The sequence below is a fragment of the Cygnus olor genome, chromosome 13 (assembly GCF_009769625.2).
Source record: "Cygnus olor isolate bCygOlo1 chromosome 13, bCygOlo1.pri.v2, whole genome shotgun sequence".
Classification (NCBI taxonomy): Eukaryota; Metazoa; Chordata; class Aves; order Anseriformes; family Anatidae; genus Cygnus; species Cygnus olor.
Window position 1 is genome coordinate 9295508 of NC_049181.1, and position 26070 is coordinate 9321577.

Below are 26070 nucleotides of genomic sequence, written 5' to 3' on the forward strand. Positions count from 1 at the left end.
AGACTGTGGGACTCTGAGGACTACTCTGAGCACCACTTGGTTGATTAGATGTCACAATCCTTGTGGAAAAGGACCCAACTCTGTGTAGTAGTTCCCATGCCATAAGCTGTAGCTCTGTAGATCTCTTAGAGAGAAGTCCTAAAATGTCTTTTGGTAAGAATGACAAAGATGCCAAGAATGATGGAAAAGCCAACTGGCTCATACTGAAAGCTATTAAGGGTGAGTGTCTTCAGATGATCTTGGCATTATGTGGATTTTCCTTCATAATCAAGTGCAGGTGGTGATGCTCTGAGGCAAACATTTTTGAATTACAATAGGGCTTATCATTCTTTCTTGGAAAATACATTTCTCTGCATTGAGAAGGAGACGGGTGGGAAACCATGACATATCTGCTTCAGATCACAGATTAAGTGTATGTTGTACTGACAGAAGAAAAATGTACAGAGACTGATACCAGCTGTGGTTTGCACTGACAATCCCAAGAGTTCAAGTCATCTTCCAGCTGAGCTCTGCACAGGACTCACTGATACAACAGTTGCTCAGTTTCCTGTTCAGTGCAATAGCATTCTGTCCTCCAGCCTCGGTGTCCCTTGGGCACAGCTCCCCAGTTGTGCCTTGTGTGTATCTGTCTGATTGCCCCATGCCCAAGCGCTCCCAAACAATTTCAGGAGTGTTCAGGGTGATGAGATGCCCCTAGTTACTCACCTGAAGTGATGGCTCTGCCCTTTGTGCAAGACTCCAGCAGCCTGGTGTGGGCAGGACAGGGTGCATGTGGGGGGTCAGCTCATGCATTATTTTCTGCCCTGTGCACTACAAGGACAGAAACCACTCTTGGCAGACCTGGCTGCTGCCCAACTTCCTTCCATTGATTAGATGAAACAAATGAACTCATGCAGCTGCTGTAACAAGGTATCTGAAGACAAACGGGGTTGCTAAGCAATTAGTGTCCAAACCACGTCTAATTAGTCCCTTGGGTACATCTTATTACAGAGCAAAGCAGAAGATGTCAGTCTGGGTATTACACTGGGAGTATGCAATTCTGATCTGGTTTGGGCTGGTGCAAGACAGGAGTGTAAGTGTGACACTGATAACTCCCAGGACATGCCTGGGGAGAGACCATCTCTTGTTCTCACTGAGGTGCTGCACATGGTTTGTGCTGGCAGGGGAAGGGCTCTCTGTAAGCTATGCACAGCCTAGCTCATGTGCTGGAGGCAGCAAAGCCACATCAGCTGGACTCCAAAACCAATTCTCAAACTCCATAAGAAGGCAGTGTCCGCTGGCTCTGACGCTGCCTTGTCTGACTGGAGTGGTGGGGCCATGTTGCTGCTGTGCAGCACTTGCCTTCTCCTCCCCGAGCACAGCTGAGTCTGCACTCCATGAGGCCCCGGCTCTTGAATCACTATGGGAGCTATTAATGGAGAAATCACCCCCTCACCCACCCCCCAAAAACCCGGTCCTGTTACACAAGGTTCACCCACAGAACTTGGAGGCTTCCAGTTCTGAAAACCCCAATTTCTGAAAATGTCTGAGGTGACTTCCCACAAACAAAATGCAGTATTCTTCAAGGGCTTCTGGTAGATAACATAGAGCTTTCTCAGCCAGATGCAGCCAGACATTCAAAGCTGATCAAACGTTGCTGTTACATTCTAGATCCAAAACTAAACAGAATCTGAATGGGGACTCAAATCCTGTACAGTAACTGCTGGTAAATCCCAGCAAGCCATACTTCTGTGCTGAAAGGAAAACAAAGACATGCATTGGTTGGCTTTGGTAGAGCAGAAACAAATCTGCCTTCTCAAATCTGCTGACGTGTTCTATCAGGATGGTATGAATTAATGCACTACACTTGCCAATACAGCGCAGAGTGGCAGCAGAAGATAAAAAATGATCTGAAAAGAGATGACAAACTTCTTGACAGCGTGCACTGGGCTGTTATTTGCCCTTCCTTCACTGTGTATTGCACTTTTGAGGAAGATGCACCCCATCAGAAAGCCTGGCTGCTGGTTGTCCCTCTGGGAAAAGAGCAGTAGGAGAAGTTTTGGGGCAGAAACTGGTTACTTGAGACCTGCAGCACCTTGCATGGCCATGCCATTATTCCCATGGCCCTGGAACTCTGCAGAAACAGAGAGGGTCTTCAGCTTGAACAAGTTTTTTTTTTTTTTTTAAAGCCTGGGAAATCCTTGCTTCCCATTTTTAATTCTTCCATAGCATCTGGGCTCTGTATTATCAGTGTGAACAGAGAATTTGCAATGAAAGGGGCAGGAGCTGAAGATGAAAAATTACCCTCTGCCTTTTCACCTCTCTGCTGGAAAATATCTGATTTTCTTGGTAAATATTGTCAAGGGAATATTTGTGACCAAGCTTGCCCTCATGGATGTGAACTCTGCTGTGCCTCTTAGGCTTGTTGCACTCTCAGATGATTTCACCACTTCACAATCCAACTCTTATGATAACATTTAACACACACTTGCTAAGCTATGCAGTGCTAAGGTGGCATAAAGTTCAGCGAAGGGTAGCATTGTGCATAGTCTGTTTCTGGACTGTCTCCATCTTACAAAAATGCAAGCAAATAACACAAAGAGCTGAGATGATGTAACTTTTCAGGGTAGGGAGTAGAAATTTATTGACACTGCTGATGTGATTTAGCAAACTGAGCAAAATAACATGGGGTTATCTCTTCATTCTTGTTCATTGTGTGGGTTTTACTTTGTCAGTTGTTTTAAAAAGCAACCAGCAATTTCTGAGAATGCTGAGTTAAAAAAAAAAAAAAAAAGTGGGGAGGAGGGGAGAGAAATCAAGCATTTCTATAGGTTAGTAAACATGATTAATCCAGGTCAACAACAGTGAACAAAAGAGAATTCACTGACCAGTAGACACTCAGAAAAGTTTTGGTTTAAATATTACTTAAAATGACTCAAATGGGATCTAGCCTTCAAACCATGACACATGTAAAGGTCTTACATCTGGGCTTATGGTCAGATATTTTTTTTAATGTCCTCAAAAAAATACAAGTGCTAGTAGTAAAGCAGATGGTCATTGGGGCTTTTGCATGACAAATTGGTTTATGCTCTGCATTTGTTCAAGAAAGTGCCTGGCACAAAATATGCTCTTCTCATCTCCTATGACATGTTCCTCTCATAGTTGCTGCTCCCCATCGTTGCCCTGCTCCAGGGAAGTCCTTTGCTACAGGGCAAAGCAGCAACTTGACCACAGGACCATTCACTCTCAGCAGTATGTGTTGGGGCCTGAATTGCAGAAAATGAAAAGCTTAGGTAGCTGCAGACAGGGTTATTGTTCTTTTTTTTTTTTTTTTTCACTAAGATGTTCAACTAAGTTCAGGCAGGAGGAAATTCATTGACCAAGACCTCTCTCAGCCTATCTGACCCTGACACAAAGATCACATCTCCAACAATTTGCTGAACGCTCTTTGAAAATCTGTTAAAGATTTTCCTTCACTGTGTCGAGAGTTACAGCTTACATTTCGCAGTGGCTATCGGGAGGGAGTGGACAGATGGGTGCAGACAATGGCAGTATGGCTGTTGGAAGGGAAACGTTATAGTGGCACCTGCAGATGCTGATATGGTGTGGAATGGAGCCTGTAAATTATTGAATGGGTCTGGAACTTGATTCAATGTATACAAAAGAACCTGAAAAAAAACACAACTGAATATTCCCTATCTTGTCAGGACACTGGTATATAATAAATAACCTCTATAAAAATGTTTACCTCCTTTATTCCCAGTAGTGAAAGCTTCTGATGAAATACAGTACTTTCATGAGAACATTTCTGGTTCTCTTTAAGAGCTAAGGGAGGTTCACTGAATAGCTAAAAATGTGATTTGTTTGTATTTGCCACCAAAATGATCGGTTCTGATATTTTAACATAATCCAGAACTTCTTTTCCCAATTCTGTCACCATTAGGGATTTCATGTAGGGGGGATGTCTGGCAGTGGTGCTTTCAAGCTGCTCCTAGAGAGCCACGAGGGCATTCCAGGAAAAACACTTTTACAGGCAGTTTATCACAAATTATCAAGTGGTGTAGGTCTGGGAGGCAGTACCCCCTCCCACAGCCCCATCTTAACCCAGCTGGCTGTTTCTGGTGGAAGCATCTTTGGGAATAATGCACAAATGGGGGCTGTTATTTTAGCAGCTCCAGGTTCTTCCTCAGCTCTGCCTCCAGCTTCTAATGGATGGGTCGAGAGGAGAAGATGGACAGCCAGTTAAAGGGAAAAAAAAATAAGTGCTTTAACAAGGTCCAGTGCAGATCAGCGGGGGATGAAGTGTGGCCAGTGGATGCGTATACCACAGTCTGTGCACATATTGTGGTTTGTGCAGAGCTCATTTCTAACACAACCTGTGTCAGGATGGCTCTGAGAAGGGGAAAATCCCACCATGACTCCACGTGGCTGCCTGGAGAAATCCTGCCTAGGACACTACTTAGCCCTAAATTCATGGTATTTTGAATTTTTTTTTTTTTTTTTTTTTGTGATTGGCCAATGAGACGGTATCTCTGCAGAGAACCAGCATGTAATTTGAAATGGATACCAAAATGTTCTTCTCTAAATATATGTGATCTATACTACCTAGCCTATTTTCAAGCAAAGACAGCCACATGTAGACAAATGTGACTGGGGGCTCTAATTAGAAGATAAGCCCATTAAAGCTATGTGCTGGGTGGAATTGCTACATTTTCACATTCTGTTTATGGCTACATTCTGTTATCACCCTGCTTTAAAACTGCTGCAATTACTGTCTATTTTAATGAATGCTGCTGGAGCTGATGTAAATACCTGACTAGAACATCTCGCAGGCGATACACAAAAGTCCTTTTTCCTTCCAGAAATGCTGTGTGGCTCATTTGCATCATAGATTTGTGACCAGATGCATTTAACAGCATGAATCAAAGTGCTTCTAAATATGACGTTAGACCTGTTGCACAGGGTAAATTCAGGGCAACTCCAGAATCGGATCCAGCGTAGCCATACATAGCCGGACTGTTGGTGTGTTTTTGGATGGAAATAAAAACATTACTACTCTGATAGTTTTCCCTTCTGTTTTCAGTGCAACAGGTAGAGTTAAAATGCTCCTTTTTACCCTTGTTTGGGTATTAGCAGGGATTGCAGCCACGTGCTGCAGTGAGCAGGGTGCTTTTTGTCCATATGCCTGGGCAATACTGAGGACCCCCTGCTCTAGGAGACCCAGGGAACAAGGGGTTCTTTGGCACCTGCTCACATTCAGATGCACCCTGTGGCATTTTGTGACTGCTGTGAAAGCCTGTGGCTGTGGTGGGCTGCAAAATGCCTCTGTCTCATCAGCTTCCTCCCCACTGCCAGCATTTCGGGGCCTTGCAGAAGGTGATTGGGTGCAGCAGAGATGAGCTTTGTGTCTGTGACTTCAGGGTCCCTGTGAGCAAGCCCCCACCGTGTTTCATCTCCCATTTACTTCCTCTTCCAGCCTCTCCATCTTCCCTACCCCTTTCTGGCTGTTTGATGCCAAGGTCCAAGCAGGGAGTTGTCCTGCTGGTCCTTTTCACTGCTATCAGCAATGGGAATAAATACCCATTTTCCACTTGGGCAGAGTTGGGGAACTCTTAAATTCTCTTAAAAGGCTTTTATTTCTCCAGAACCTGAAATCCGGTGGGATGTGGTGGGATTAGTCAATTTTTTTTTTTTTTTCAGATGATAGCAGTTTCTTAGAAAACAGAGCAAGTTCTGAACAATTTATAGGCTTATGCAAAAGAAGTAAATCAGTCTTGTTCTAGTCTCTAGCTGCTTGGGCTGTGTTCTCTTTTCATTGCACACGAGCAACTCCATTACCACTAGCATACAAACGCAGATATTTGATCTCAGTCTTTCCTACAGCGAGAAAACCCTCAGACATGCCACGTGTCCTGAAGCCAGGGCTTGCTGCATGTCAGACCATTTATTCTTTTGCATCCTGAGTTCATGCTGGCTGAGAAAGGCACAGGCTCCTGCATACCTGTAGTTATTAGAGAAGACACAAACCTCTAAGGACACCTCAACTCAGTCTCTCCTTAGGTGAGGTTTTTCACAAGTTATTTTCTATCTTGTGAAAGTGTTATAACTACAAATCTGTTGCAATGGAAATGGTGACTTGACCGCCAAGAGTTGTTCAGTCAGTTGTTAATACATAGCAGGCAGCTTGGAGACACTGATACTGCAGCTAAATTCCTGTCTTTACCCAGGAATTTTCTGCATACCAAAATTAACTGTGGTCAACAAAGAAACCTTGATTGGTCGACAGTGAAATCCTTTAAGCAAATGCACAGATGAATCATTGTGCTGTGCTGGCTCTGGGGCAGGGGGAAATTCTAAATTTAGGGTGCGTGCGCTCTGCAGCCCAGAGGAGCTGCTGCAGACACCTCCTTGGCAAGGCCTACTTAGTGTGGTGTTAAATAGTGCAGTCTCGCCTGGTGGTATTATGCGGTGGTGCTCCCTAGCAGAGCTGTGCTCCAGGTGTGATATAGAAGATGTCTGAGGTCCCCGAGTGGCAGTGCCATTTGGGGAGTGGAGCTCTCAGTGCTTTGTCAGAGCATCTGTGGAGTAGGATTGTGCACGAACCTATGACAAATTCAAAACTGCCTGCTCCAGGACCTGTGCGTGCTTGTGGGGTGCCAAAACCCTTGCCTCTGGCAGCCCCTTGTTTCTTTAAAGGCAGTCACTGGGGGGGGGGGGGGGGGGGGCAAAATACATGCAGAACTTTGCCTGCTTCAGGCGCTGCTGCTGGTAACCACAGGCACTCCCAGCAGGCTCCTCCAGGCTTCTGAGTGCCCCCAGCAAGAATGGAAATTTCTCTTCTCCTGGAGCAGCTGGGGGAGGTCTTGCCCGGCTGGCAGGTGGCCAGCTGTGACCAGCCTCGTGGGCAACACACAGCAGCCCCCCTCCCTACCCGGCGCTTGGCTTCAGCCCCACCCCAGTCTGGGTTCGCCTTGATCGCCGCGCGCTGTCTTCACGCTGCGTTACACCTCCATGACCCGCAGCCAGGATCGGGGACATCCTCAGCCTCCAGGGGCAGTGGCTGGAGAGTGACAGTGTCATTGCTCACAGGGCACAGGATGGGGAGGCTGTGCCTTGCCATCCTCTTCCTGAAGCTCGGCAAGAGGAGGATTAATAGCTACAGCCTGGTGTGATTTAGAGCAGAGCATCCTCTTGATGCTCTCCTGCAGTCGACCTGTGGAAAGAGCAAATCTGTTGTCTCAGGTGTATGAGCTTCTGCAACAAGCTGGTATTGTGCTACATGAAAGTGCAGCTGCAATGGGGGACACGGGGACAAAGGTCTCTGAGTGCTGTCAGCACTGCAGAGATTCCCATCCACAATGAGAAGTGACTGTGGATTGGTTCTGGCCCAGCAGTGTGCTCTCAGCATTTTAGAGTCATGAGTCAAGCTCCAAACATCATGAGGTTGACTTAGAAATCTGACATTCAGAAAAAAAAAATTGACATTTTCCCCCCCCCCCCCCTTTTATTTTTCTTTGGAATCAGATTCCTGCATGGTCTTCCCTGCACAACCACAGCATTGCAAACTGACTTTTTAATACAGGCAAGCCGAGATTTTCACCTCCCGACCTGCCTCCAGGAACTGAGGTCTTAACTGCAGCATTAAACATCACAGGACTTTTGGTAAAATCATGAAAGCTGGCAGCACTCCTAATGTAGTTAGGAAAAATCTGATTTAGAACATGGCTTAATAGTAAATCCTAACCCCCTGATCTTGAGTAGCTAAAGCCCAAATCTAATTTTCTGTTCCTCTTTCCTCTACATTTTAACACTTTATGTTCCCTATAAAAGCACTCAGAGTTGATCCGGATGAACAGAGATTAAGACTTCAGTGAATGAAATCTACACTGGGGAAAAATAACTCTCCCTTGCAAATGGAAGTTAAAGGTCCATTAATAAAACTCTGGATGGGATTGTCCCATTCCAGGGTACAAAGCAGAGCCAAGCTTCGCCTGCATCTACTCCAGGGCACAGGGTCCTGACTAAGCAGGCACTGGCTAGCTGTGCAAGCAAGGCATCCTGCCCAGTGCAATGCCTTAACCAAAGCACTGGGATTGCCCAGTCCTGCCTGGGGGAATGCTGTTCAGTTTTCTGCTAGTTGACATAGTACCGTTTGACCTTCCACAGACTGTTTCTTTCCCCCTTCCAGTTGTTTTGGTGTTGGGTCCAGTTTGGGAAGATCTCGTGGTGCGTAGGGTGGGAAGCTGCATAGGGGCTGCTGGGGCTGCGCAGTCATGGGAGAAGGACACCATCCTACAGGAGAAGGCTCTGTGGGTCTGTGATACATGGTAGTGTGGGGGGACACCCCTCTGCAGCCTGTGTCCCCCCAGGTGTGAAGACGTTGGGAATGAGCTATTGCTCTGCTGCCCCAGGGGCACTTAGCAAGGCAGTGTTTAACCTACACACTGCAAACACACTGTCATCCTGCAAAAAGCTTTTTTCTGCCCCCAGGGACACCTCTCATTTCAGCCTGGGGGTTTGAGCATCTTTTCTCAGCTTGCTGATTTTTCTCTACTGGGTTGCTGCCTGGCGGGTGCTCTGCTTGTAGCTCAGTTTATTCCTGCCCCTGTGGGAACTGTAGTGCCTGAGATGCTGTTTCGATCTCGGGTTTCTGTTTAAATATTTTGCCTGTGGTTTCTGGCTGTCTGAATGCTTCCAAGGACCCCTGAAAACCAACAACTGCTACTGCTGACGGCAGGCTCCACCTCCGCCAACGCTTTCCCCAGCACCTTCGGGCAGGGCAGCAAGTTTATGCACTGCCTGACTCCATTCTGCAGCCAGTCTGACAAACAGTGGGACAAGGACACTGGTGCAATACAGGGGAGACTGCTGTGAGCCGTTGCTCTGTGCTGGGGGGACAGTTGCAGCTGGTTTTTGCTGGGGAGGAGTTGGCATTTCAGCAGAGCAGCTCCTCTTTCCTCTGCTGGAGCACACTCCAGTCCCTCTGCTCGATGCCTTGGCTGCTGCTTTTTTGCCAGGATGGATTTGATGACTGTGTCTGCCTAAAGGTGTGCATTTTTATTCTTGAGGACCTTACAGCCACACTGCTTCTGGGGAGCTTTGGTACCCTGCATTGCTTTGGCAATAGTGCCCCAAAATACTGGGGAGTTGCTTGAAACACATCTCCTGGCACTAAAATCGTCAAGAACTGGCAAGTGGGGAAAATTGCAGGGAAAGCTGCCCTTCTCCCCACTGCCTGTTAGTGTCATTAAAGGTAGCTTTTAGCATCAAACCAAACACCCCTTGAACAGCTAAGAAAATACTGAACGTCAGCACAAGGGATTAGATGGGAAAGTTGGCTCGGATCCCTTGGGCACACCTCTCTTAGGCAGTTGTTCCAGGTGTGCTATCTACCACTGAAACACGGGCTGTGCGAACAGTTTCTGAAGAAAATGTTCACTGGGACGCTGAGGTCTGTGACTGGAAACTTGTTTCATTAAACCCATATTAATGTGTTGTACTATTTCATACTCCAAATTGCTATTCTGGGTCAAAAAGCAAGTGGAATGTTAGGAATTATTAGGAGAGGAACAGAAAACAAAGCAGAGTCCTTGCACAAATCCATCTCAAATATCATGTCTGCCTCAGCCCTGCCATCTTGGGCAGATGTAGCAGAGCTTGAAAAGGTACGAAGGCAATCACAGGTATTGCTCACCTTCCAGACAGTCGACATCAAGACATGCCAAGGCTCTTCTCCTAGAAAGGAGGTTAGCAAATACAGCACTAGTCTAAAAAATTGCAAAGGGCACAAAGAAGCTAAAGAATGAATATTCACTTGTAATATCTGCCTTTGGTGGCATAGACAGATAGAAAGCAAACTGCAAAAAGGAATGGTGGAAGAAAACACCACCAAGTGTTGTTAAACGCGAAGACACAAGTGCCTAACGAAAGAAATCACCAGTACAGGGGGTTCAGGGCAGTAACTGACCAGGGATGCACTCCATGGGATGCACTGTGGGGACTGTCTTCTCACCCTCTACAGCTGTTCCTGCATTTCTAAACCTCCCAGGCACCACCAGAGGTGTTAATCTGGAGAGTTGGTGATGGCTTTGGCTGGCCTGAAATGCAGGAGAAGTGTTTCCCAGGTTGCAGAGCTGCCCTGTCCTGGTGGCCACAGGCTGAGTGCAGGGAGGCTTGGCCAGCTGCTGCCACCTTCTGCTCAGGGGGCCGGTGGGCTGCCTGTGTGGCACCGGCACCACCACCAAGACCACCAGAAACTACCCAGCTGGACAAACAGCTCTGCCAGGCGATGGTTAAACTGTGCCACACACCCTCTCCAAAGGGCAGCCAGACTCTGTGCAGCGGCTAACCCTACGCACTACCGGGATAATTTTAGAAAGAAAATTTTTAGTAGTGTGGCAGAAAGGGGGTATTTATGCCTGTTTGAGTGAACTGACTGTGCCCCTTCCCAGTGTGTTTTTAGTATGGCAGTTGTGATTTTTTGCTATGGATGAGTTTAGCGTAAAGTTAGTTTTGTCTCTTGCTACATGCAAATTCAATCAGCTCTATGAGGGAATCAAGCTAGAAAAAAAATGTATCTTTTATCATTAAGTCCTCCATTTTAATTTAAGCAGTTCTTAAAAAAAAAAAATGTTCTTATAAAAATATAAAAAAATAAGTTATATATAATATATACAATATATAATAATATGTATAATATATAACAAGTTCTTATAAAATATTAAAAATATATAATTTTCAGATTGCTGAAAAACTTTTTCTATTTGCTGAAAAACATTTTCAAAGAAAATAGTATCAGGGTGTGCTCTGAACACCAAAGGGATGCTGCATGCATGGCTCCTCTCCTGAACAGCTCCATCCCTTTGCAACCTGGTGTAAGAAGGTATCAGTTTTTTTCTTAGCCAGTTTACCATCTTTTGCCAGTATTTATTGTGAAAGTGCAACTGCAATCAGGGCTATTGCCATTTGTGACAGTATTTCCTGTTCATCTTCAGTGACTTCCAGATTATTTGCATGAAGAGATGAGGTCTTCTCCTCAGTTCATTAGACTGGAAATCAGGTTGCATTTCGCTTTGGACATACTCAAAGCCAGGTCTGCTCCGACAGTTTTGCTGATAGCATTAAAAGTGGAAGTGATAACAACTAAGATTTTACAAGGAACCTATTTAAAACCTCCCACTGCTTCAGCTGCGCTTTGGAGCCAGCTGACCCATGGAAATGGCTGCAGGAGCTTGATTGCAGCAGTGATGCTGCCACAGGGATGGCCGAGTGCTCGTTTCCACATGTGGAGTAGGCAGGGAGGCAATGGGGGGGCGAAGGGGAGAAGCCCCTTGGGCACTCAGCACCATGCTGAGAGGCTGAGCTTGTGCCGGAGGCCTGCTGAAAGAAGGTAAATAACTGGAGGTGACATTTGACGAGTTAGTTTTTTATTCGGTGCACTGGACTCATACATCACTGCTTAGTCAGCTAGTAACATTTCACACATTCCTATAAAACCAACTTCAAGTCCAGTCTCTTGTTAAAGACGCTCAGTGTAAAATGTAAAGCAGTCTATCAAATATTTACTTCAATACGTATAGCTTAGGGCCCAGTAACAGGCTGTGTCCAGTGTGCTCAGTGCTGGCTTGCAGCAGTGGGTGGAGAATGGATCAGTGACTCAGAGTTGGTGCAGAGCTTCAATAACAAATGTCTAGATCCAGCTTGTTAACTTCTCACCCAATATTTATCGAACTGCTGTATAGCCTGGCCTTCTTCCTGCAACTGCAAGTTTGATTATGCTGATACTTTGAGCACGAGTGGAGCTGTACCTATGAAATCCCTAATGCAGAACTACACAGCACTGAAGAACAGATTTGGGCTGGGGCAGCCCGTCTGTGATCTGTGCTGAGGAAAGCTGCTCTGGCAGCACAGCTGGCAGCAGCAGTCAGAACAGCATGGCAAACCAAACAAAACACAAGGTCCCAGGGCCGTCTAACAGGGCAGGGTGAGACGCTTAGAGGATGTGGGGGTCTTACACTGCAAACATTTGGGTAGGGGTCCTGGGTGCATGCTGCAAATCAGGCATTTAGGTGGATGCTGGGGAACGCTGGAGCATCCCTGGTGGTGCTGCTGCTGGGGCATGTTCCTTGCTCGTCCCCCACATGCTCTGCCTCCCAGGTGGGTGGTGCAGTGGCCTCAACGCTGTCCCAGCTCTGGGACAAGGCAGGGGAGGCTCCACAGGCACGGCCTGGAGTTAGTCCCCTTCCCTCTCACAGCGGTCACCCCCAGGCAGCAGGGGGTGGCCTGGCAGGTGTGCGGGGCTGGCCCCAGCACCGTGGCTCTCCCTGGCACAGCAAGTCCATCTCCACTCATCCCCTTCCACCACCTCTGCTCCTCTCCTGCCTGCCCTGCGCTGTGGCCCTGACTCTTGTGCTGCCACGTCCCTGCCCTCAATCACTCGCTCATTCTGTGTGTAAGGAAGGAAACGGCAGGTTGCCAAATTAGCTATCTCAGAGGAAATCTATCGAGTTTTATTGAGCTGCCCGCTACAGGGCCTGGACTGCTGTCTGCAGTCCCTGTGATGAGCACGTAGTGCTAGGGCATGGTGACCGTCCGGCCGGCGCTCCAGGCTGCTGTAAAGCGCCTCTTATTCCTCAGACCAGAGAACCTCTCATCCAGCGTCAGGCTGGTCTGCAGGGGAAAGGGAGAGCGAGTCAGTCCTGCGTCTCATTGCAAAGCACAGCCGGACCTGTAGCAGGGTATTGATTAGAGCCCATCAGTCAGGACGGTGCTTCACAGCCAGTTAGTCAATTAAACCACTCATCACACGAAGACAAGGAGCTTGACAGACTGTGTGCAGCTGGAAATCCTCCAAGCAGTGCCCAGACCCAAGACACCGGGCATCCTCGGCAAGAACAGGAGCAAGCAGATGGCATTTGAACACAAGGCATAAGGGAAAAAAAAAAAAAAAAAAAAAAAACATCCAGACAAGAAGTGCTGGCAACGAAGGACGGTGGAGCAGGATTTCTGACCCACCCCAGGGCTTTTGGAGCATATGTCAGTGTAAAACGTGGCACCAAGGTGGTCTCCAAAGCAAAAAGAGAGCAAAGCCCAAAGGAGGTGCTGCATGTCTCCAAGGAGGGGGGAGCACAGACAGTGAAATGGCTGCCCCCAGCCAGGCCCACTCACAGGGGGCATCCCTCCGCTCTGAGCAAGCACAAGGACAGGGCAAGAGGGACCAACATAGTGGGAAAAACTGGGCTGAGTCTGTAGCTGCTGAACAGTCTTCTCTGATGCCGTAATTTTGGCAAGCAACCTAGCCAATATGGCTGCAGGATTTTCATCCCAGGTTGTGCTAGATAAATGCAACTGGCGGCCCTGAAAACCTGAGCGTGACATTAACAGCTTAGCGGCAGGGCTGCAGCAGGGTGCAAGGTGCCGCCTGTCCCTTCGACGCTCCTCTACCTGGTTTGCCATCGCACGGAAGTTGAACCTCAGCATCACCCCCTTGGGCTGGGGCTTGGCTACCCGTGGCGGGGGCCTCTGGCTTCGCAGGAACGGGCGCTTGGATCCAGGCCTGGGGAAAGCACAGGTCTGCGGTCAGCCAGACAGCTAAGGCAGCTCACTTCCTATCATCTGCAAACTGGCAAGGAGTAAGGGAACCCCCTGTACACCCCATGCTTCCCACAGCATTAATCACTGCGGTCTGAGTGAGTTTAAGGGGTGCTCAGCTGCTCTGCAGGCTGTGCTCCAGCACTGTGGCTGTGTCATATCACAGCTATCAGGGGCTGCTCTCTGGGCTGAGTGCCCTCACCCACCTTGCTTCCCGCCCCTGCGTGGATGCCAGATCCTGCACATGCCCCGGACCCAGCGTGGAGCTGATGCTGAGCTCCTACAGCCACGCTGTCCATGAGCAGGTCAGTGCTGCTCCTCCTGTAAAGCCACCACAAGCTGTCCCTTCAGGGCATGCACTGCCACCAGCCATGGCAGCAGAACCCGCCTGTGACCACCCATGTACTGCCCCTGCTCTCACTCCCCCTTACTCCGGATAACAACCCAACCATGTGTAATTCCCATCTCCTTTCGGATATGCCAGGAACAGAATGAGGCAGCATTTGCTAACCATTTGGGGGCTGAACCATCCACTCAGCCCTCGTTATAAAAGAAGTGAAGCTGCAATAATGCTAAAGGGATTTGCAATGGCTTTTGTAGGGCTTCCATCCTAACAAATCACCTCATTTACTTACACATTGGCCTGGCTTGCCTGGGGATTAGCCACAGAAACCGTCAGAACTGCTCCAGGGCTCGGTTTCACTTGCCACCTGCCAAGACAGTGAGACAGCTATAGCTCTGATTCAAGCATGAAAGAGCACATCATGTTTGCAGTGTGGCTTTTTCGCCAATTACCTTCGCATCCTTGGTGGTTTCCCTTCTGCATTAGCATCTATCTGCAATGAAATAAATTTTTAAAATCACTTAACTATATCTCAAAAACAATGATTCCTTTTCCTGTATTTCATTTGGTATATTTGAATAGTTCTTTCTTTGTGTGTCATCAAGAAAATTGCTCAGCTTGGGTGCTCAACTGGCTCTGAAGTTTCCTCTCCCTGTGCTGCTGTACAAGCTGCAGACTTTTATCACCTGTCCATGTTTTACTTTCCAGGTACCAGAATATTAAGCTGCATTAAAAAGCCCTGTCCTAGGAATATATTCTCATATATTCTCTGTAAAGTCATCCATCTCTCCCAGTTACTTTTGGAAGGAAAGATACAACTGGGCAAGGGCTGGTAAAACTGAACGGTCACCAACTGCAGGTTGTTGAAAAATGCATCTGTACTGACCCCTCTCTGAAAGTTGGCTTTGGAGAACCGCTGCATCATCCGCTTCTGCTGGAAGCCTGGTCCCCTGTTCAGCAGGAAAGGCCTGCTGGTAAGGAAGGAGAGAAAAGAGCAGAGGTGAATATGATAGCAGGTCTCTCCTAAAGTTTAATGATGAAGTACTCACCTGAGTTTGGTATTAAAAAGCAATATGAGAAGCAGTTGAGGAATATTTTACCAAGTTCAGCCCCAAAGGTTTTTCAGCAAAGAATTTCAGTGAAACAAGTTTTCTGCTCAAATAAAACAGCAGCTTGTGTTTGTTCTGAACTCTTCTCATTAAAAGAAAAATGATAGAATAAAATCATAGAAAAAAATCTGGTCAGAAGGGACCCCTGGAGGCCATTCAGTCCATGTTCTACTCAGAGCAAAGAAAGACAGGACTGAAACCCAGCTTCCATTTGAGCAGAGAGGACATGAGGACCACGATGAGACAGACACTGGAGCTGTGCCCAGCTCCCCGCAGCCTGGACCCACCACGGATCCCAGGGTGCAGCATCTGTTCCCACAGCTTCACTCCCTGCCTGTCCCTTCAGAATGGAGTCTGTGTTTCCTGCTTTTGTGAAAATAAAGGATATTTCACCCTTTGAAAGCTTTCCCCAGAGTGACATATTAAAAGTTTAATAAAAATAGAAAGGTCACATTGCGCTTGCTAGAATAACGCAACGGACCTCATACCTGACTTATTAACAAAAGGTTGTTTCATTTCCAGGTGCATTCCTAACACACCCAAGGTACTTCTCTCATGTCACATGAACACACACATGCTGCAGCAGACCAAGAGTGGAGCCACAGGGAACTTCTGAAAAACAGAAATTACCAAGGCTTTTACCTTCTCCCTGGGGCATGGATGCTGGCAGCAGCTGCTCTGAATCGCTTGGGACCCAGGGGTGGCCGTCGCTGTGCCTCCAGCTGCCCACTGCTGCTGCTTTTGGCGAAACCCTCCTCGGTCTTGTTGCCCTGAAAGAGCAGTAAGAGCTCAGTGGTTGGCACCTGCACTGCTGCCGTGCCAGGCAAAGAGGGAGTGACCAGGAGCGACAGCGTGCGATTGTCCTCCCCCGCTGACTGCCACTGCCTGAAAACCTGAGCACCTTCATGTGGCATTTTCTTCGACTCTGTCTAGTGAGTGCAGGTTTGAGAACTGACAGTACTGAGGTGCCTGCACCACTCACCGACACATTTGGTGTCACTGGTGGTTGTGTCCAGGGGGTTTCAGCCCTGCCCTGTGTGTTCTGCATTCATGTATTTCCATTCGCAACAGCTTTTTCTTTGCAACTTCTGCAGTCTTGCAGCAGAGCCTTTGTTGTTTTCTTAATGGGAAACTGTTTCCTCACCAAATCTATTGAAACCTGGCCTCTTCCATTTGGCTTGTATAGCAGGAATATTTCTACCAAGCACATTGCTGTACTCTCAGTGTTTGGATTTACTGCACGCTGTTGTCAACAATCGGTATGCATGCCGCAATTTCTGGGCATTAAATTACAAGTACTAGGGAGAATGCTTCATCCTAATGGTACAGAAATACCAAAAAAAAATAATAGTCTTTGGAGCGCAAATCTCACACAAGTCAAGCATTATAGCCTTGCTCCGGTTTCTTTTCAGTCATTGACTCTTTCTTGTTCGGACGCATAAATAGCCCAGTTGAGCCCCGAAGCATGAAGCACATCAGAAGACAGCAGCGCAGGTCCTCCTGCAATTACTCATACAAATGGCCACGTACTCCTTTCAGGTAATTTCTGTGGGACCACCACCATCACTGTTACTACCCAATAACTGAAATGTTTCCACATTCCTCTCACTTGGTTTATTTACACACACACAAAAAAGCTACCATAGAATTATGCCTCCCAGCAACTGCTTATTGCTTTCTGTTAATATCCAGCCATACTTAATACATACCTGAGTCATTGCAGTTGTTATTTTCAAGAATAACCACACTTTATGCACACGCATGCTTAGTTTAGGGTTCTCTAACTTACATTTCCAGGACATAGCCATTAAAAGTGCCATCATGTTCACCAAATTGCTGTTTTTAAAAGCTTACTGAGCATATGTGACCTCCTAATTGAGTGAATTTCTACCAATGCAGGAAAAAATGACCTCTTATGACAAAGGACTGTCTACTTGCTCAATTCCCACCTTCTACACCAAGACAGTTTAATTTTAGTGATACTCAGAAGAAAGCTCTAAGAATTAATTTAATGGTGAATGCATATTTTCCTTCTCATCTCTTGAGTCTTAAAAATAACTGAAAAATTGAATGAAAATATTTCACTCTTTTTTAAAGTGTTTTTGAGGTGAGACAAGACTTAAATATTTAAACTTGAGAGAAGGAAAGCTACAAACGACAAAAATGCATTTTATATTGAAGCACGTGGGCAATCTGACCTGTGGTTGTCATAGCACTGGTAATCAGTGTCCCTGGGGAAGGCTGCACACTTGCTAGTACAAAGTACATCCCTGAAGTCAAAAACATTCCGTCCTTTGACTTCACTGGGCCTTGGAAAATGCTGTGGGTGGCAAGATCTGATTGAGAAAGATTTTAAAGTATTTCCATAAGAACAAATTCCATGTCTTCTCATCCTCCTACTATCTAAATGATAATTCTATGTCATCTCTAAATAATGACAGGAAGACGAGAAGACATAAAATTTGTTTTTATGGAAATATTTACAAATATTTTAAAATCTTTTAAAAACACTTTTTTTTTAAACCCATGGGATCATACTCAGTAAAAAAATACGCCAAGTCTTAAGCTTATAAAGCCAACAGGAAAATTGCTGTTTTATATGCGTATGTCTGTACACACCTATGCATACAAATGCTGTGCATAGGCATACAAAAGACTGTGCCTGTGCATTTTTTATGTAGATTGTTCTTGGGTGATCCATAATCAGAAAATCTAGCTGATTACTACATGACATTTGGGAATAGCTGTACCTTCTCTATTCCCCTACCTCTTGAGCTGATGCCTGGCGATTTAAAGGGCTCACTCCATTTAATGCAGCAGCTGCTCTTCTCCGAGGACCTGGCACAGTATTCCTGAATTGTCTTCGATTATATTGTTGTTGTCCAAACCCTCTTCTAAAACGGTTAGGTCCTAAGAAAATTAACAGTTGTTTTAGCAACCTTCAAAACTCGATTTAGGATTACAGTTTTTCAAATATATTACAAGGTTAACTTAATATGATATAGGAGTAGCTATATAAGTAGTGAGACATGAATCACATAAATGTATTCCAGAAATGTAAGTTAATTTTGCAGAATATAAAATAATTTATCATACCAATGTCCCACTCCGACATTTTCATGATATATATGACTGACAAACATATCATTTGATTTGAAAGAATACAGAAGAGAAAAGCCTTCCGCAATTCTGGTTCCTAATAAAGGCAGGAACACTCACATCAGGAAACCTGTCAATCTGTTGTCAGAGCTCACACTACTATGAATTAACTGTGAAATGGAAAAGCATTTTGATACAGATACGCAAGTGACCCAGGCATCTGGAAGCCAAACCTGCAGCAGCCTGGAATAGATCTGAGTGCCCACACTATCTCACTTGGTAAGTGAAGACTGGCCTACAATTATTTATTTTATTTTAGCTCAACATATCCTTACTTACTGCATATATTGAAGGGGGTACCTTCTATTGCTGTTTTGTGTTACTGCACAATACATACACTGAAACCACACATTTTGCATTTAACTTTTTCCCCTAAGCCTGTTTGTAATTTTTGAGTGTGCTGAAGTGTTGGGTGAGAGGAAAGCACTCAGTCTGTCAGACAGCAGCACAGTGCATTAAAGCTTAATTACTCCATATGATAAACTTCTGTAGTCATAATTAAATAGGCATTTTCCAAGCTGCTATTATCAGTGAAATGTGCGTACATCCTCACCAGGGTGTATAAATCAGACATAAAGCAGTGAATTGCAGCAGGCAGTTAACCACGTGGTTAAAACCCCACACCAGAGAAGAGAACCTCAGTGACAAACCAGGGAGCGGTTAGACACATGTATTGATTCCATATCATCGATTCCTACATCACAGCAATTTATAATGACTTAGAGCAATTAGAAATGAAGCGCTCTGAGGAAGTGGTGACATTGCTGTCAGGGGGACGGCACCACAGTGATTAATGAAGGCTCCAGCCCCAGGGCATAACAAGGGGCTCATCCGCAGGCTGGTGGCACTGGTTACAAGGCAAGGAACTGACGATCATTTGAGCTGCTCTGGCTTTGAACAATGAGAAGCACCAGGGCATGCCTGCGGCAGGTACCTCACAACCAGCAGTCGTGGTGCTTGGCTCCCAAGGGCAGAAGATACTGGTTGGTGACGTGCACAAAATGCAATGCTGTTCACAAGTTTTGTGGGATCAGTAGTTATGTCCTTGCAAATGATGACCTCGCTGCAGGAGACATGCAGGTGTGCAAAACTCTCTCCGACAAACACCCAGATTTTGGTAATCTGTGTCTTCTTTGACCAGATGTGGTCTTGCTGTATTTACCAGCACTTTGTTCCCTCTCGCATCTGTCTCCACAGTTGTTTTTGCCCTTTCTTGTTTCCTTCGACAGCTGCCCTGTGCTTTCCCTTCTCTCTCTCTTGTTAACCAGACCCCTCTCCCACAGGCCACCAAGCCTTGCATTGCAGCTTGCCTGTACGCTGGAGAGGGCAACTTCTTTCCAGCAAGAGAGACTGAGCTCAGCTGCTTTTCCAGGGTATTTCACCGGTGCAAAGGGAGGGATAGATGCAAAAGGCAACCCCGACTAGAAAATCATGCTCCTGTCAGTCGGTTCCTATTAGAGAGCCTCTGCTCAGCAGCGCACTCAGGCGCATCTCAGCCAATGTAAATAACTAACTGCGGAGCCATCAGCTCCGAGGGGCACCCCGTGTACGCCAGCTGGGGACCAGGGCCTCCGTCTGTCACGTGTATGCTGAAATGTGACGCACGGGAGGCTTCATCTCTCCAAAAAGTCTGGCAGATATTTATTAATAAAAGAAAGTTTGAATAAAAGCTCACAGCTTCGGCAGCTGAGGAAGACCCCCACCTTTGTCTGGGTGCCTGCTCTAAGCCTGGCATTAAGCACACCCGTACTGGCCAAGAGCTATCTCTGCCCAGCAAGCCCAGTACGGGGAAAGGCCCTGATGTCTCAGACACTCTTTTTGGAGGAGATTTGAAATTCAAATTTCTTGTCACTAAAAATCATCATTCCCCCACCACTGAGGAGATGGTTTAAGCCAAATTCCAGGAGAGATAACAGCACTTCGCTCGCATGAATTCTCTTGCTGTTTCAATCAGCATAATACCCTTCTCCATGCTCTGTCATTACACTGCTGTGCTGTACTGATTATCATTTTGATAATGGTTATCACATCTCAGCCCACAAGGGGCTGCATTTCAGCAGGGACTAAAGTGGAATGAGCCCCTGAAGAATTATGGGCTTAATTCCTGGCCCTGCTGAGCTTCCTAAAATTGCTACTGACATCAGCTCCACACAGCATGGTGGATCCCTGCCCTTGGCAAGGCTGAATTCAGACTCAGTAAAACCTGTAAAATACTAAGACTAGCAAAAGTCATTCTACAAATGAACAGAGAAGTTCTCTTTCCTAAGCTTAGCTACAAAAAAAAAAAAGTAATTGATTCATTTGATCTGCTTGCAGTAGTCTCTGTGTGGAAGAATATCAAGTACTGTGTTTCTTTTTTGACAGAAAAATCAAAGAAAATTATCAGCACTATTTTGAACCAGAACGATTCTCAGTAAGGCAATATGTAGTGGAGAGTGAGAATGAAAGAGTGGGAAGCAAATCTGAGACGACAAGGACAGCTCCCAGTGATCCTACCATCCTAATGTGTCATTTGCACTGAAGAGGATGAATGCAAAGACATTGCTGCAAAATGTCACTAAAATCTTCAATGAAATGATTTAGCAGTAATTAAAAAAAGCAAATTTTTGATAAATAAAGATGGCATTTCATGCAGCATTGCAGCATTTAGCATTGCTTTAGTTTTGAAGATAAAAGCTAGTGGAACCAAACAGAGATTAGTGTGTGATCACACGGTATTATAAAAAAACTCATCATAAAAATAGCATGATTGGCAAAAGTGACAAATTAGCTCCAATAACTGAGCTATCAAAGACCGTTACTGAAGGGGTAATTTAAGTGTGTTCTGGGAAAAGGAGGATTAGGAAGAGGCATAATTAAAATATGCAAAGCCAAAAGGGAATAGAGCATAGATATTAAGTCACTTTGAATTAGTAATTCATGAGAGGGTGGGATAGAAATGGATGAATTTATCCTCTGAAAGGGCCCTGATATTCCATTGTTGCCGAGAGAAAAGCTGTTCAGTGCCCAAGTACATATTATATGCACACACGAATTCGATAGGAGAAGGATTTAGGAGCTGTATTTTGTCACAGAAACGTGTTTTCCAGGGAGGCAATGCAGCTTTGCTGGCCTTTGCTGGCCCAGGGTGCTCACGTACCTTGCAAGTTCCTCTGCATCCAGGCACGGAAACGGGGCCGCCCGAACCCGTACGCCGCGTTCCTGTTCTTGATCTGCTGCCTTCGCCTCTCCCCTGCAGCTTTGGCATCTGTTTGTTCTTTCCTGTGGCGTTTTATGATGTCATCTAGATCAAAATGGCAAAGGGGAAACCCATAAAAGCTACAATTTCTACCAACATCAATTTCCACTTTTGGTACTTGCAATTGTCCACAGTAAAAACAGGGTTTGCGGTTCTGTGAGCTGTGGTGGCAGACAATGAAAGATTAAGCTTAGCTAGGAAGCATAGGATCAATTTACTCAGCTCCTTCAGGCTAGAGATTAAGGTGCAGTGAATTATGTAAAAATGTGTTACCAGCCGGCACATATCTACCATGTGCAGGACAGAGATTTCAGACCCACGTCCCACCGAGGGATCCAATCCCGGAGACTTCGCACAAACATCAGGGAAGGCATTTTTGCAGGGGCACTGGCTGAGAGCTCAGAGAACATTTACGGAGGAGGTCTGACTTGGGAGGCTGTGGTCGAGGTGGTCAAAGTGAGGAGAACTGGCAGAAGCATCCATGCCGTGACAGCCACTCCAAGGCTCCCTTTGCCACCCATGGGACACAGAAACTGCCCCGGGCAGAGGACACCAGGCGGCTGTATGATGTTTTCCTTTCCTTTCCTTTTCCATCTTCTGAAGTCAACACAGCTATGTGCATGACTTCCCTCACTGCCTTAAAAAAACAAGGCAAGTTTCTAGCCCTTGGTGGTACGAAATGAAGCTTGAAGCCATAAGCCTCTGTGGCTCAAAAAACAGTAAACAAATCAATGCCACATGCACAACAAATAGAAGTAGTACTTTGTATTTTAAGTGCCATCTTCAGGACCTGACTATTGATTTTCTGACTCTCTAGAGTAGGTGTTGCTGCTTAACCACTCGGTAGCAATCGAGCTGGTTCTAGGTAGCTGAATTCCTCAGGCACCACCACTGCACAGCCCCTGAACTGCACAGAAGTGCTCTTTGCTTCCTGACAGAGAGAACACAAGGGACACAGAGGAAGGTGCAATCCCACCTACAATATTCAGAGCATTCTTGATGCCTCTGCAGGGTTTTGAAAGCTCATGATCATCCTGAAGAAGTGTTCTTAACTCTTAAAAGACAGTGCTGGACCATGCACAAACTACTTTTAGACACAAAGCTCTATCATGAAATCATCCCAAAACAGCTCAAAGCAGCTCAGTTCTCACTGAGCTGGTTTGAAATCAAGGGGGTCTTTTTAATTCAAGCTGTTTCGATGAAGAGGAATGGCAAAGGCAAAGGAACATCTTCCTCATTAATTGATATTTTCCAACAATTTCCTTCTAACCTCAAACATTCCGGAAAACATTTAGCAAGTAATAACACTGCATCTAGTATGCCCCAAGCAGAATGTTTTAACTTTTGCCAAATTAGTGAGGCAAGATGTGTCCAAATCAGGCCTTTTCCCAGGCAGAGACTACTCTAGCTCCTTAATGAATCACTGGAGTGGAAGCACAAAGTCCCATTAGCTTTCAAAGGGTGATTATCACAAACAGCAAATCATACCTCCAGCACTTGTCACCTGTCATTTTCTATCAAGAAAATCCTGTGTCCAAATTAATACAAGGCCTGGAGAAAGTGAACAAGAGCAGATGTAAGAACAGTCTGCGTGACTGCTTTTGTGATTTCTCTATCAAGTCTGCCAGGAAGAGAGCACGTTGGGAGAGACTGTGCAATGCTCTTGGTATGAATGCGCTAATGTTCTCAGCTAAGTGTGCCTTTGGGATATGTGTTATTTGGGGCACAGACTGCTTTGAAGCGTATCGACAGCAGCCCTGCCTGCTCTGCGGGGAGGTCGTCACAGGCGTCCCAGGGCGGGCTCTCCACACTGCGAGGAAAAGCTCACTAGGAGCGGTGAGGAGATGAATGCTCAGCTGCCTGGTCTATCAGTGTTTTGGGTATCAGTTGTTACCTTTTCTTCTTTTCCCATAAACACGATGGGGTTAACAGGGCAACATAATGGAATACTACAGTGAGGGGTCATTTAAGGTACTTCTGTGCACCCAAGACAGAATTAGATCCACAAGGGCGGCCTTAGCATAACTCCTGCCGTTACCTGTGACTGCTAACTCAAATAAGAACCAGCACACGTGAAAGCACCCAGCGGTAAAAGTATTAGTTCATAACCAGGGCTCTTGTTTCATGGTTCTCTTCTCCTCTGAGTACAGTGTATTCTGGATCGAACATTCCAGGTGGAAGCAGAAGGTCTGAGTGAGGGAAGTGTTAAGGGAGAACAGAAGAAAGGGGAGTGTCACGTACCAGCAAACAGAAAAGGGGTGCAGCACAAGCAACACCATAGGGAAAAAACAAAACAAAACAAAACAACAACAAACAAATGAAAAGTTAGGGACCAAACCAATTATTGCTGTAAATCCTCATACCACCATTAAAATACATGTGCATCAGTACCAAGGGATCAGTTTGAGGTGGCTGTGGAAAACGTTCTGCTATTCCTGACAAGTGGCTCATCACTGGGAAATGACACAAGGCTTCTGTCAGGAAGCTAACCCAGTCTTAAAAGGTGCTGGTGGACTTTCCTTCCACAGCGGAGATGTCACCAGGATAATCCACCAAGATCTGTAGCCCAAACTCTGCAGTCCCAGTCTTCGGAGTTAATAAAAGAGCAGTTGTTTATGCACAGCTTCCATATCTGCTGCCAGAGGAATGGCGAGCATCACGAGCAAGCAGCTATAAATAGCCTGCACACCCCAGGCTATGTCTCATCTCCGTATTTCAGTCGCAGGCGCACGTACGTGAGCCTCTCCCGGCCCGCGCCGCTTGACGCTTTCCCCCCTGAAGTTTCGGGGTGCTGCCACAAAAGCACCGCGACGGCTTCGAGTCCCCCAATTCCTCCCCCAGCTGCGGCTGCGCCTCCCCAGCCCGCTTCACCCCCAGCGCAGCCGGGGCCGGCAGCACCCCGCGCCCGTCCCCAGCTCCCCCCCCCCCCCGCAACCCAGCTCCAAGCGCGACCCCGGCCCCCCTCGGCTCGGCCCCGCCGGACCTACCCAGGGACATGTCAATCTCCTCGGCTCCCGGCTGCGGCCCCGCCGCGGGGCTGGCGCTCGGGCCCGGTTGCGGCCCCGCCGCCTCCATGGGCTCGGAAGGCGCAGTGCCGCCGCCCCGCGCCTCGCAGTGCGCCTGCCCGGAATGTGCCGGCACCCGCCGGCGGCACCCTGGGGCGGCCCCGCCAGCCGGCCCCGGCACCCTGCCCGCCGCTCCCGGGCCGCCCCGGCCCTCCGCCAGCCGCCCTCTCCCGGCCCTCCGCCAGCACACCCCCCCCCCCCCCCCACTCCCGGCCCGGCCGCCTCCTCTCCCGCTGCTCCCGGCCCTGCAGCCGGGCCTGCCCGGGCGCTCTGCCCCCTCCGACCCCCTGCAGTCATCCTCGCGGCATCCCCGCTTGGTCCCGGGAGGCTTTTGTGCAGCGCCGTGCCTCCAGCTCGCCGCCGGGCAGCGTGCCCCAGCCTCTGTGCTGGCGCTCTTCCTCTTCCCCTCCCGAACCCTTCTCCTCTGGGGTTTATGCCAGAAGGGGGATCTTCGGAAAGGCATCGGTCATTTCTGAGTGATGGAGAAGAAAGAATGTCTTTGGCTCATTTTGAAAACTAGAAAGGCAAGGTAACTTGAGAAGGGGAGGCACTCGTGGCTCGTATTCAGGAATGAAGCTTTTTGTCTGTATTTGTGAGCTCGGGGAGCAAACACCCATTTGGGACTGGGCCCTGAGCGCCCCCGGACCACTCACAGATGACCAATTCTTCGGGGGATCTTTCAGTCTCTAGGTCACGTCGGTTGTGGCACTGGTGCTGTCCTGCTCCTTGAAAATCAGCTAAACTGTCTTCCTCTACTTTTAGTTGGATAAAACTAAACCAAAGTGCTACCACTTTGGGGGAGAACAATCCCTCCTCTTCCAAGGGGTTAACAGTATCATAAGCAAAGATCATATTTTTCTAAAGTCTCTATACAAGTGCTCTGAGATAACCTTCCACACTGCATACATAATAAAGGCCACATAAGTCTCAGAACTAAGTCTGCACATTCCATGTTTTCAAGACATTTTCCATAATGGACAGCTTGCACTTCAAATAGGGAGAGAAATTTCTACGTGCAAACAAATCAGGGCAAAGATTGCCTTCTGGTATGTGTAGAGCTCTTAGCAAGATCAAGTACTTGTGAAAGTGCTCGTTTAGGGAACTGTCCTTTTATAAAAGAAAAGAACAGAGACGCCAACAAATAACCTTAGCTGTCTTTTGCAATGACACTGCAGGACGACCATTAAAGTATTTAAATGCAAAATGTTAGGAGGCTAAGGTTGTGATACCCAATTTGTCATTCTCTTGATGTACAAGGTTTCTGGCAGGTACTGCTGCTGCTCTTTGGGGAGCCCTGGCTCTAATGCCCCTTAGTCCAGGAGCTTTCCCTTCAAAGGGACCCATTAGCAATTTCCCAGCAATTTAGAGAAGTCAGGGAAGCTGCAACTGCTGGGGCAGGAGTGGAAGTATACACATAAACCTGGTCTTTAGCAGTGGGCTTGGAGAGGTGGTCTATAGCAGTGTCATCTTCTGGCACCCAACAAGGGTGTTTGGGAACGGCTCTGGGAGGTGCCCTGGAGTCTGCTGTGAAGCAGGAATTTCCAAGGACCTGCAAGAGAAGGACTGCAGGAGCAGGCTGGAGTCTCC

General features: G+C 47.0%; 1 protein-coding gene across 3 annotated transcripts; it reads right to left on the reverse strand.

The window, feature by feature from the left end:
- Positions 1 to 11388: 11388 nt before the first annotated feature.
- LOC121077113 (UAP56-interacting factor-like) lies at positions 11389 to 24594 on the reverse strand. 3 transcript variants are annotated; one of them, XM_040571958.1, is made up of 9 exons: positions 24406 to 24594; positions 21320 to 21463; positions 17789 to 17931; positions 15664 to 15791; positions 14799 to 14880; positions 14365 to 14405; positions 14205 to 14279; positions 13423 to 13534; positions 11389 to 12648 (listed from the first exon to the last, which is right to left on the reverse strand). In XM_040571958.1, the coding sequence occupies exons 1-9, from the start codon at positions 24491 to 24493 to the stop codon at positions 12553 to 12555; spliced, it is 909 nt and encodes a 302-aa protein (XP_040427892.1). In that variant the 5' UTR covers positions 24494 to 24594; the 3' UTR covers positions 11389 to 12552. The 3 variants fall into 3 exon arrangements, with proteins under 3 accessions (XP_040427892.1, XP_040427891.1, XP_040427893.1); XM_040571957.1 differs by having other exon boundaries at positions 14799 to 14883; XM_040571959.1 differs by lacking the exon at positions 24406 to 24594 and adding an exon at positions 23782 to 24048 and having other exon boundaries at positions 14799 to 14883.
- Positions 24595 to 26070: the final 1476 nt, after the last annotated feature.